Source organism: Muntiacus reevesi, chromosome X, assembly GCF_963930625.1.
Source record: "Muntiacus reevesi chromosome X, mMunRee1.1, whole genome shotgun sequence".
Classification (NCBI taxonomy): domain Eukaryota; kingdom Metazoa; phylum Chordata; class Mammalia; order Artiodactyla; family Cervidae; genus Muntiacus; species Muntiacus reevesi.
The window spans coordinates 50,631,143-50,642,834 of record NC_089271.1 but is presented as its reverse complement, the minus strand read 5'-3'; the positions used below and the strand labels follow the sequence as shown (position 1 = coordinate 50,642,834).

The following is an 11,692-nucleotide window of genomic DNA, read 5'->3' as shown; positions in this document are numbered from 1 at the left end:
AGGGAGTACGGCCGGAGCTGTGGGCGGTAGCACCACAGCGAGGCTGAGAGCAGAGCTGGTCGCGTGAGGCTCGGCAGCTTCGCTTCAGGTGTGACGAGCAGCGGCGGCCCGGCCGAGCGCGAAGGACCAAGCTGTGCGAACGCGGTCACCATGGACCGCCCAGATGAAGGGCCTCCGGCCAAGGCCCGCCGCCTTAGTGGCTCCGAGCCCCCTCAGAGCGAGCTGCCGGCGCCGCCGCCGCCGCCTCCTCCTCTCCTGCGCCTGCCCCTGCCTCCACCTCAGCAGCGCCCGAGGCTCCAGGAGGAAACCGAGGCGGCACAGGTGCTGGCTGACATGAGGGGGGTGGGACTGGGCCCCGCTCTGCCCCCGCCTCCGCCCTATGTCATTCTCGAGGAGGGGGGTATCCGCGCATACTTCACCCTGGGGGCTGGGGGTCCCGGCTGGGAGCCCGCAGTCGAGTCAGGGTACGGGGGGTCGTCCCCTCCCGCGGAGAGCCTAGAAACGCTCTCTCCCTCAGAGGTTTCTGGGGGAAGCCTGGAGATTGACTTCCAGGTGACGGAGCCCAGCAGCTTTGCAGGAGAGAAGGCCCTAGAAACCTGTAGCGCAGGGGGGCGGGGGTACCAGAGGTTAGCCGGTCCAAGGGGGAGAGAGGAGACTGTCATCATCGTGGAAGACGACGACGAGGATGAAAAGGAAAGCGTGAGGAAGAGGAGGAGGAGGAGGAAGAGGAAGCCCAGGAAGGTGAAGAGGGAAAGCCCAGAGAAGAATGCCGAGAAGATAGAGTGCATCCTGCAGGCTCTGGAAAACATTCAACTAGACCTGGAGGCGGTGAATATCAAGGCAGGCAAGGCCTTCCTCCGTCTCAAGCGCAAGTTCATCCAGATGCGGAGACCCTTCCTGGAGCGCAGAGATCTTATCATCCAGCATATCCCAGGCTTCTGGGTCAAAGCAGTATCCTTGTCATCTATACTCATGGGCCAGGAGCCCATGACCAGAATTGGGTGGGGGGCGGTGGGAGGAGGGACAGACTGGGTGAAAGGGTGTGGGGGCGGGACCCTGTTGGAAGAATGAGGAAGTCTGGTGGAGAAGGGATGGAAGGAGTGTGGCAAAACATCAGAGAAGCTGGGCTGGGGAAGGGGGAGGGGGCCCATTAAAACTGGATCACAAATGGGAAAGGGAGAGAGAAGGAGCATAGCATTAAAAAATAAATCGATCACAGACAGTGAAAGGGGGAGGACAGAGACACACAGCAGAAAAATTAGACCAGAGATGGTAAAACGAGGAGTGGGGAGAGGGGGACATGGAAGATAAACTGACTCAGAGACAGTGAAGAGGGAGGGGAAGGGCATACAGCAGAGAATTGGCCCAGAAAGGGTACCCAAGTCACACATGGCTGTGCATACCTAGGTCTCTACTTAGATTCTAGGGAGACCCCAATCCTGGCTGGAGAGGAGGGGGCCAGAGCCCTGAAGGATCAGGAGAAGGAGTATCTAGAGATTAAGAAGTTAAATGAAGGAAATAACAGTAATTCACTGTTGGTGATAAGCTTATCTCTGGGGGACCATGTAGCATGTTAGGAACACCTGGGGTTAACATCCTAATAGAATTACATGGACACAGACACTTGACACTGTCATACATACATATCACATGATCACAGACCCCCAGTACCCAGGCACAGTATCATGTGGCCACAGGTCCTCAGCACCCAGACCACACCATCAGCTGGACACAAGCCCTCAGACACAGACACACAACATTATGTGGACACATACCCATAACACCCGAATATATAACATCATGTGACAACAGGCCATCAGCAACCAGATATAGCATCATTTGGACATGGGCTTTTAGCCCCCAGACACACAATGTCTTGTCTTGTGAACACTCAGAGATACAAAATCACTTAGGTATAGACTCCCAGCACCCAAACACACAGCAAATATGAGCCATGGCAGGGCCACCTAATATAGAGGTTTGATATTTTTAAACACAGGCGCTCACCACATGGTATCATGGGAATAAAAGTATGGGTCTTGTCGTATGACCTACTTGCTCCACATACATCACATGAGCACAGAAGGAATTCTGCTCCAGCCTCTCTTTTGTTCCACCCTGCATATCCCTGTCTGGCCTTCCTTCCCTCCTTCTCATTGAACAGTCACTCCTTGACCTAAACTGCTCCCTCCATCAGTTCCTCAACCACCCCAAAATTTCAATCTTGATCAACCAACGCGATGAAGACATTTTCCGCTACTTGACCAACCTGCAGGTCAGACCAAAGAGAGATCTTTTCTACTAGGACTGGGCGAGGAATCTGGTCCTTGGAGGTGAGGGGGGATTGGGTGGGAGGGGCCACAGTGTGGTGGGAATTCCACCATTACCCCCACCCTGAGCAGGTACAGGATCTCAGACATATCTCCATGGGCTACAAAATGAAGCTGTACTTCCAGACAAACCCCTACTTCACAAATATGGTGATTGTCAAGGAGTTCCAGCGCAACCGCTCAGGTAAGAGGTAGCCCTAGAGCAAATTCATCCCCCCCATCTAACCTTGTCCAGTGCCCTCTCTATAGCTTCCTTTTCCCCCAGGCCGGCTGGTGTCTCACTCCACCCCAATTCGCTGGCACCGGGGCCAGGAACCTCAGGCCCACAGGCATGGGAACCAGGATGCCAGCCACAGCTTCTTCAGCTGGTTCTCCAACCATAGCCTCCCAGAAGCTGACAGGATTGCTGAGGTGGGGCCCCTCCTGGCATTGCCAGGGAAGACCTTGCTAGGCTTGCCCTTGGATGCCTGGGAGATTGGGAGTAGGCTCTGGGACTTGTGCTCATAGCTCCCTTCCCCTGTCTCTTTCAACAGATTATCAAGAATGACCTGTGGGTTAACCCTGTGCGTTACTACATGATGGGAGAAGGGGGCTACAGAACAAGCAGAAAGAAGCAAGAAAAAGAAGAAAGGTGATGGTGGAGGGTTGATGACTGAGAGGTGGTTTGTTAGGGGTGGGGCAAAGACTAGGCTAGTGTCACACAGTATTCATAGAGCCAAAAGGGACCTTTGAGATGATCCAATCCAATATGTTTTACAAGTGGGTAAAACATATTGCCCAGAAATGGGGTGTGATTGGCTGAGGTTATGCTGTCAGGGGCAGAAATGGGACTCTCCCCACCTAGCCTCATACCTGGGAATCCTTGTAGCCTACTGCCTCCCGTGTTACTTACCACCTTTCAGTGTTTATCTGCTCTGGGTACATCACCTCCCACCAACCCTATACTGAACCCCAGACTTCTCCACAGTAAAAACAAGGATGAATATGAAGTGGTGATCGTGGAAGACTCTGATGACTATCACATCATGGAAGACATTATTGGAGAGACCTCAGACAGTGATGGTATCACCGACAATGAGACCATTCATGACGTCAAGATCTCTGACTTCATGGAGACTACTGACTGCTTCGAGACCACTGACAATGAGATAACTGACATCAGTGAGAGCCTCTGTGACAGCGAGTGCCCTGGCCACAATGAGACCACCGACAACAACGAAAGCCCCAATGACAGTGAAACCACTGATAACAATGAGAGTGCTGATGACAAGGAGAGTACCGATGACAACACTGAGAACCCTGAAGATGACAACACTGATGAGAACGAAGAGAACCCTGATGACAACGATGAGAATGCTGATGAGAACCCCAATGGTGATGATGAGAACCCCAAAGGTGGCAACCAAAGCAGCAATGGCAACAACCAGGACAGCAGTGACAGTGACAATGAAGGAGACAATGATGGCAGTGATATTGAAGATAATGATGGCAACGAAGGTGACAATGAAGGTAGTGATGATGATGGCAACGAAGGTGACAATGAAGGCAGCGATGATGACGACAGAGACATTGAAGACTACGAGAATTACCTTGAAGACTCTGACAAGGATCACCATAACACCACCAACCAGGATGACTATGAGGACGAAGTAGAGAACATCTCTGAAGAAGAGTCGTCAGTGGAGGAAGAGGAGGAGGACAGTGAGGAAGGTGAGCTGGACCCTCACCTTTTTTGTTTTGTTTTTTTCTTTAGACCCTCACCTTTTGTCTTACCTCCTTTATCTTCTGTCAGAAAATCTGGCCGGGGTCAGAGTATCAAGGCAAGAGCACAATCTGCTCTTGTGGAGAAAAGAAAAAAGCATTCTCAGTAAGTTTTTAAATGAAGCAAGGCCAGGAAACAAATTTGCAAACATAACAAAACAAAGAAACAAATTTCAGTTCTTGGTGATAGGCAGATAGGTTGTAACAGAACACAAGACAAATGAAGCAGAGAAAAGATAGGAGACAGGGGTTGGTAAACTAAGACAGGTTCACACACAGAAGAAAAAAAGTGGCAAACACATTGCAATTCAGCACACTCTGTATCCAACCCTGGCCTTCTGGGAACTCCCAGGCTTGCTTGGGGACCTGGGGGTGAAGTGAACAGTGTACTCAGTGATCCCAGAGGAGGGAGGAGCTAATTCTATCTCCAGAATCAGGAAGGGGAGAACTAGAGAAAGAAAGTGACATTTGAATTGGAGGCTGCCTTCACATTAAGGAGCATTATGGGGCATTCTTGGTGGAAGGGATCACATGAAAAAGAACCTAGAAGGGTGAAAATGCATAGTCTGTCTGTTAGGGTTTCCCAGGTTGTCTTCTAAAGACCCTTCACCAAAAGGTTCTCACAAAAAGGTTCAGTGGTCAAATATGTTGGGGAAATACTGCATACAATAATGTCTTTATGTAGAGTCACATGTACATTGGCACCTGAAAGACTGATAAATCCTGCTCTAAGAAACCTATTTAAACATTGTAGAAGTCAGCATTTCCCAAACGTTGATCACAGAAGCCATTGTTCACTGTCCACCAAAAAAAGCATTTTGGGAAATGCTGAGGAAGGGTTGCACATGGACGGTTGAGGGGGAAAGCAGTAATTAAGGTAACTGTCATGTTTGGTTCTGGCCTGGATGACTGGCCAAAGGAGGCACCATTTCATGAGATGGGGAAGGGCATGGCAGTGGGATGCAGAGAGGAACATGGAGTTGGAAGGGCTTGTTGGACACAGGTACAGGTGTCTGAGAGGCAAGTGGTTAGTGGTATGTCTGGGAAGTCAGAAATTGTAAAGAAAGGAGGTAACAAGCCAGGGTAGAATCCTCTATCTGGATTCTGGGGCTAGTTAATGTTAATTGGGTCCAATTAACATTAATGAAGTGTTTACTATGTACCAGACATTGTACTAAGGGTTTTCTTGCTTTAAGTAATTTAATTCTCACAGCAACTCTTAAGAAGTAGGTACTATTATCCTCATTTTATAGATGGGGAAACTGAGACTCTGAAAGGGAAGAGTTAGGAGGAGAACTAGGTCATGGAACATTCTGAGAAGGAAGGAATTGTCAGCAGTGTCCAGTGGTCCTGAAAGGGCAAGTAAAATGAGGGCCGGGATGTGTTCATTGTATTAGCGGCTGAATAGATCATCTGTGACCTTGGGAAGAGTAGTTTCAGTGGCTTGGTGGGGGTAGAACCAGACCACAGTAGGGAGGGGGAGGGATGAGCAGGGGTTAAGGTAATAGAGTCAAACTTTGGCTAAGAAGGCAGACAAGGGGTATGTTTGAGCCTGGCTGTAGGCAGGCAAATAAAGGAGAGGCAGCCCCATAAGTGGAAGGAGCAGGAGGACCAACCACTCCTGGGAGTTTTGCCCATGGTATCCCTGGCAAACTTCCATAGAGGGCACCGAGAAAGGAGGAGTTGAATGAGCAAGCAGATTCAATCTAGACATATTTTTAGGTAGGGAAACTGAGGGAATTGGTGGCCTCATCCCCTCCTACTCAGTGGCATCTCCTTTCAGAAAAGGGGAGGCAGAGTTATCCACACAACCCTAGTACGGGAGCAGGGGTGGGGAATTGGGCCAAAGGAGACAGACCTAGGCCTATTTGAATCACACCAAGGAAAAAGAGGGAGCAGCCTCTGGATGAATAGAAGGTTTATTCAGCTGAAGTCAGAGCTCAGGAAGAGACATGCACACTGCATACACTGGGAGAAAAAGCTACTTTCAGAGGTGTATTAATTAGGACAGGGGCAGCCCACCCTGCCTTCCTGCTTTCCTCCCACTGCCCCTTACTCTCTTAGCTTGAGTTCACACACATACTTGGCTGCTTGTTCCAAGCAGAGGTGCTTGATGAGTGGTCCCAGGCCCCCCAAAACTTGACTGTGGGCTCTGTTCCCTATGAAGAGTGACATCTACCTGTCCATCTAACCACCCTCTTCCATTTTACCCCCCTTGATTCTCTGTCCTGTGCAGGCAGTGAGCAAGGTGAGAACAGTAATGATGAGGAAGGAATCGAAGACGACTCAGGAGAGGAAGACTCAGAAGACTCCGACATGGAGAAGGTGCTTCAGGTCCAAAACCCTTGGGCCATCCCGGGAAAGAGGGGCAAAATGGGATAAACGTCTTACCCTTTCAGGGGCTGCTTCTCTATATCCTCCTCCCCCTGCCCCATTTGCCCTCCCTATCAGCTAGGGCCGAGCGGCCCCGCATTGCACTTCTGGGGGGTGACTGACTTCGTACACGGGTTTAAAGTTTATTTTTATGGTTTAGTAATTGAGAAGTTCTTATTTTGGGGGGAGGGAATGGGGGCTTTCCCCTTCCTTTTAGCCCTCCTCCCCTGCAGGCTTCTGTGTGCTGCTAAACGTATTTATTGTGATGCCTTGGTCAGGGCCCCTCTATCCCCCTCCTCGTGCTGTGTGGAGTGGACACCCTTGATCCTGAAGCGGGGAGGGCTGCTGTGGCCTTGGGGGGCTCTGCTGCCACCCTGTTCTCCCAAGTCCCTCGCTTTTCCTCCACCCGTCGCCTTTACCAGCTGCGCCCGCTAGCCCGCCTCGGTGTCTATGCAAGGCCGCTTCGCCATTGCGGTATTCCTGTGCCCCTCCCCCAGAAGTCCCACCTCTTTCCCTCTGGACCCTGGTAATCCTAATAAAAGTGTGAGCAAATTCAGAGTGCTGTTTCGAGTCTTCCGTCCCACTTGGTGCGCGGACCCCAACAGCCAGTCTCCGTTCCCACAGGCCCGCAAGTAGGCGCCTCGTCTATGCAGGGGCCAGGAAGATGGTAGTTGCTGGGGGTGGGGGTGCCTGGCTAGGGGCGAGCTCCTCCCGACCGCAGAGATGTTGCGTCAGGTCAATGCGGACCATCCTGACCAATGGCAGGGCGAGGCTGAGGGAGCCCCTCCCTCTCCCAGAGACCGCAGTAGACCCAGGCAGGTAGCTAACGGCTTCCCACGCCTTCCCCTCCGCGCATGCGCACAGAGATGCCCTGCGCCCTGGAATATTTTATTCAGTTATCTTTTTATTTATCGTGCGTCAAACCTTTCCTCCGGCCTAGTATAGGCTGGGAGAGGGGGCGCTAGAGGAATCCATTTTTTTCGTTCGCATGTAGTGAAATAAAAATGTTACCAGTTAGGACTTAATCCAGTAATGCATAAGCGCTTTCTCAGGAAGAGGGTGCATGATCTCTGGGGCTGGACCTGGGAGAGAAGGCAAGAAAAGAGCCCTGACTGGGGAGTTTGCATAGAGATAAAGGAAAAGCAGGGCTTTCTGGTGGCTCAGTCGGTGAAAAATCTGCCTGCTATGCGGGAGACCAGGTTGGATCCCTGGGTGGGGAAGATCCCCTGGAGAACGGAATGGCTACCCACTCCAATATTCTTACTTGGAGAATTCCATGGACGGAGGAGCTTGGTGGGCTACAGTTCATGGGGTCGGAAAGGGTCGGACACGACTGAGCGACTGACACTTTCACTACTTTTCAAAGTTAGAGAAAAGGAAAATTACTATGTAGCTGTGGGGGCAGGGCGGGAACGGTCAGGAGTTGGGCGTCTGAAAGACAGGCTTTATCTGGGAGATAGCTGAGGAAAGGCCCAGTGGCTTTACGTTTTGGATACAGTAACTTTATTTCCACGAACACCACAGAAACCTCCCAGTTTCTTTATGAATCATAATAATTTACACACAGATCCCAGACATCCGAGTATGTCTTCTGCAATATACCTCCCAAACTTTCCATCCGATGCTCTTATTTTGGGGAAGGCTTCAGACAGTTTGATTTGTGTTTTACATAATGCCCTCTGCTGGCTGCCAGGAGCATTGATTCGAGAGAGGGAGAGCAGTGAGGAAGTTGATGCTATACCTAAGGTGAGAATGGCGTGATGGGGAAGGATAAAGGAGGTTTTTAAAATACTATCTTTTGTAAGTTTTAGATTTACAAAATAATTGCAAAGATGATACAGAGAGTGTACCTATACCCTACCAGTATACCTTACCAGTTTCCCCTATTGTTAACATCTTACATTTGTATGATATGTCTGTCACAATTAATGAACAAATATCAAAACATTATTAGTGAAAGTCCATATTTCCTTAGTTTTCACTAAATTTTCTTTTTCTGTTCCAGGATGCCATTTAGGACACATTACATTTAGTCATCATGTCTCCATAGACTCTTCTTGGCTATGACAGTTTTTCAGATTTTTCTCATTTTTGATGACCTGGAGTCATCAACATTTGAGGAATACTAGTCAGGTATTTTGCAGGATGTCCCTCAATTGGGATTTGTCTAGTATTTTCCTCATGATTAGACAGGAGTTATGGGTTTGGGAAAGGAGGACCGCAGAAATAAAGTACCATACTCTTTGTATCATATCAAAGGTACATGCTATAAATATGCGTTATCACTGTTGATGTTAACTTGATCACCTGGCTGAGGTAGTGTATTTCAGGTTTTTCCACTGTAAAGTCACTCCATTCCCCCACCTTCCATACTGTACTCTCTGGAAGGAAGTCACTAAGCATAGCCCGTGCTTAGGGAGTGGGGAGTTATCCTCCAACTCCTTGATGGGGAAGTATCTACATAAATTAATTGAAATTCTCCTGCACAAGAAAAGTGTGTATTCTATGAGTGCTTTTAAGATGCTAGAATCAACAGGCTCTAAGTATAGAAAAAGAGGAATTGAGAGAAGTCAGAGATGACTGCTAGGTTGCTGTGGGACCTCCTGTGAAATAGTTAGAATACCAGATCTTGGATATACTCCAGATTCTGATAAATGTTTTGGGGAAAGCATGGAAGCTTGGATGCCTCTGGTTCTAAGCTGGGACCACACTATCAGAAGTGGGTAGAAGAGACCCTGGCCCAAAAGGAGAACATCTTGCCCCAGGGCCAAAGCTGAGAGTACAGGATGCTGAGTCAAGGCATCTTGTGCAAAGGAAAGAAACACCTATGTGCAGTATCTGGAGTCAGTCCTAATGAGCACATGATGAAGTGGAGGGGAGGGGAAAGCAGCAGGGGCAAAGGATCTGGAGAAAGATAGCCTGGGTATCCTTGCCTGAGTCTACTCTGGTGCACAACATGACTCCCTAACCCTCTTTAGAGGGTCTCAGCTTTCCCATCTACAAACAGACTAATCATGCTGGGGGATCAGCCCAGGAGAAGCAACCAGCCTAAGATCCCAAATGGAGTCTAACCTTAAAGCAAACCTTTGAAGTCTGGCCTTCATCCTGCTCTTCCCTGATTCCTCTCTATCTCTCTAATCAAATCCCTAGCCTCTCATCCTGGCTCCTCTTCACCCACCCTGTCAGAGAGGGACTCTGACTTCAGGGACACTGTTAGGACCCAATTATGGGATTCTAATATACTTGGCCAGGATGCTCATGTCCTGGACTGAGGCATGGGAGAAGAAAATGTTCTTTGTCTAGGGTGACATCTTTTCCCTGTGTTCTCACTCCTCAGTGTGTGGTGTGGCTTCAGTTCTGCCCAGTCTGGTCCTCCAAAAGGGAGGACTGTTCTAGAAGTCCTTAAGGTCACATCCAACTCCAGAATATAGTCTTTGCTGAAGACCAACGAAGACAGGCCCATCTGCTGGGACCCCAAACAGAAACCAGGAGGAGAGTGAGAAACTGTAGATCCAATGTGCCCCAGAGCCCGTTCCCATGCTGAAGCTACTTGTCTTTATATCCTCCACAACTCACCCCACTCCCCTGAAGCCTGGAGCAACCTCCTTAGGGTGAGGTTCCCAGGACTTCCTAGGACCAGACCTTTAAAGTGCCACCCACTTCTGTGACTAAAAGTAGATTGGCAGTGACAAAACTAGATTCAGGAAACTAGATTCCACCTTCTTTGGTGACCAAAAAGGCCATCAGTGACTCCCGTGGCTGGGGAAGTGGAGGGTGGTTAGGGAAGCATCCTATTTTTCATTCCATAAACATTTATTGAGCACATGCTGTGTGCCTGATAGAAACTCAGTGATAGGAATACAGCAAGGGAACATGAATAGACCAAGTTTTTGTCCCCCTGGAGCACAGAGTTGAAACAAGTGTTCATAACATTTTTTGTGTGCTATGGACCTGCTTGGTGACCTGGTGAAGCCTATGCATCTTTTCTCAGAAAACAATATCTTTTCAATGCATAAAATAAAATAATTAGAGCCATAAAATATTGAGTATATTTAAATATTGTTATTAAAATATGGAAAAACAAATATGTGTTATAGTAATATATTTGCTCCTTGTTAACCCATTCAGTCACAAGATCTAATGGACAGTCTAATGACAAACATGCTTTTGAGACAGAGATGAGATTGTATATTTCAAGAAATGTGAAACATCTAGAACATGACATGAAAATCTCTGTGATTTCTATTAGTGATAGAGTCACAGGTACTATTACTACTATGGTGAGTTATATTCTTTGCTGAAAAGATGCTAAATTTCAATTACAGGAGAGTGGAAAAAAAACATTTTTCCCCCATCCAAATTTAGGAACCCCTCTAAACCCTGTCCCAGCTGGACTGATGTGAGGTATGAGAACCCAAACTAAGAAACCCTGATAATAGGAAGGGCCTTCCTGTATCTCCTTCCTTCTTAAACCCTTTTCGTCTGGAAGACAGAAGCCGGGGTTTTATGCTGGGTCGTACTGCTGTGTGACCTTAAGTCAATCAGTTTGCCTCTCTGAGCCATAGTTCCCTAAATCTGAAACAATGGCAAAGGCAAGAATTGGGAGGGGAGACCTTAATTATTTATGTTCCAGGCAACTAATTTATGTTCTCTCATTGAATCCCCTATTGAATGGATAGCATTTTCAGGTAAGATTTTAAAAGTTATCTTTCCATTTCACAGATGGTTAAGCTGAGGCTCTGAGTGAGGTTGTCACTTGACCAATGTCTTAATCAGTAAGAAGCAGGGGCTGGTGGGTGACTAGCCAGACGCCTATAACCACCTCATCCTCCAGGGATAAAACTGGGAACTGCGTTCACTTTGAGCGAGAGAAACCTGGCTCCGAGATGCCTGCAGGCGGGGGTAACCTATGGGAAACTGGGGGCAGAATGGTGTCTCTTAGCGGAGCGGTGGTTTACGGAGAATAAAACGTCAAGAAGCTGCGCATCTCAGATTGTCCAGTGACTCGCGCCAGGCCTCACTTTAGGCTTCGCGCCTGCGTGCTCCCAGCCAACCGCCCGAAGACCTATCGAACCGACTGGCAAAGAGCGATGACGATCCTCCTCCTGGCCAATCCTACTAAAGGATGGGCTTGGCTCATAAACCAATCAAAGACCCCCAGAGGGGCGGGTTTTCCTGGACTTGCATCCTAGCTGGGGGCGGGGGGGGGGGGATAAAAATAAAGTGTT

General features: G+C 48.8%; 1 protein-coding gene across 1 annotated transcript; it reads left to right on the top strand.

The window, feature by feature from the left end:
• The first annotated feature begins 11 nt into the window (after positions 1–11).
• TSPYL2 (TSPY like 2) lies at positions 12–7,020 on the top strand. The gene is made up of 7 exons (XM_065915244.1): positions 12–951; positions 2,198–2,275; positions 2,403–2,514; positions 2,596–2,741; positions 2,864–2,961; positions 3,298–4,040; positions 6,328–7,020. Exons 1-7 carry the CDS (start codon positions 151–153, stop codon positions 6,471–6,473), a joined length of 2,124 nt encoding a protein of 707 aa, XP_065771316.1. The 5' UTR covers positions 12–150; the 3' UTR covers positions 6,474–7,020.
• Positions 7,021–11,692: the final 4,672 nt, after the last annotated feature.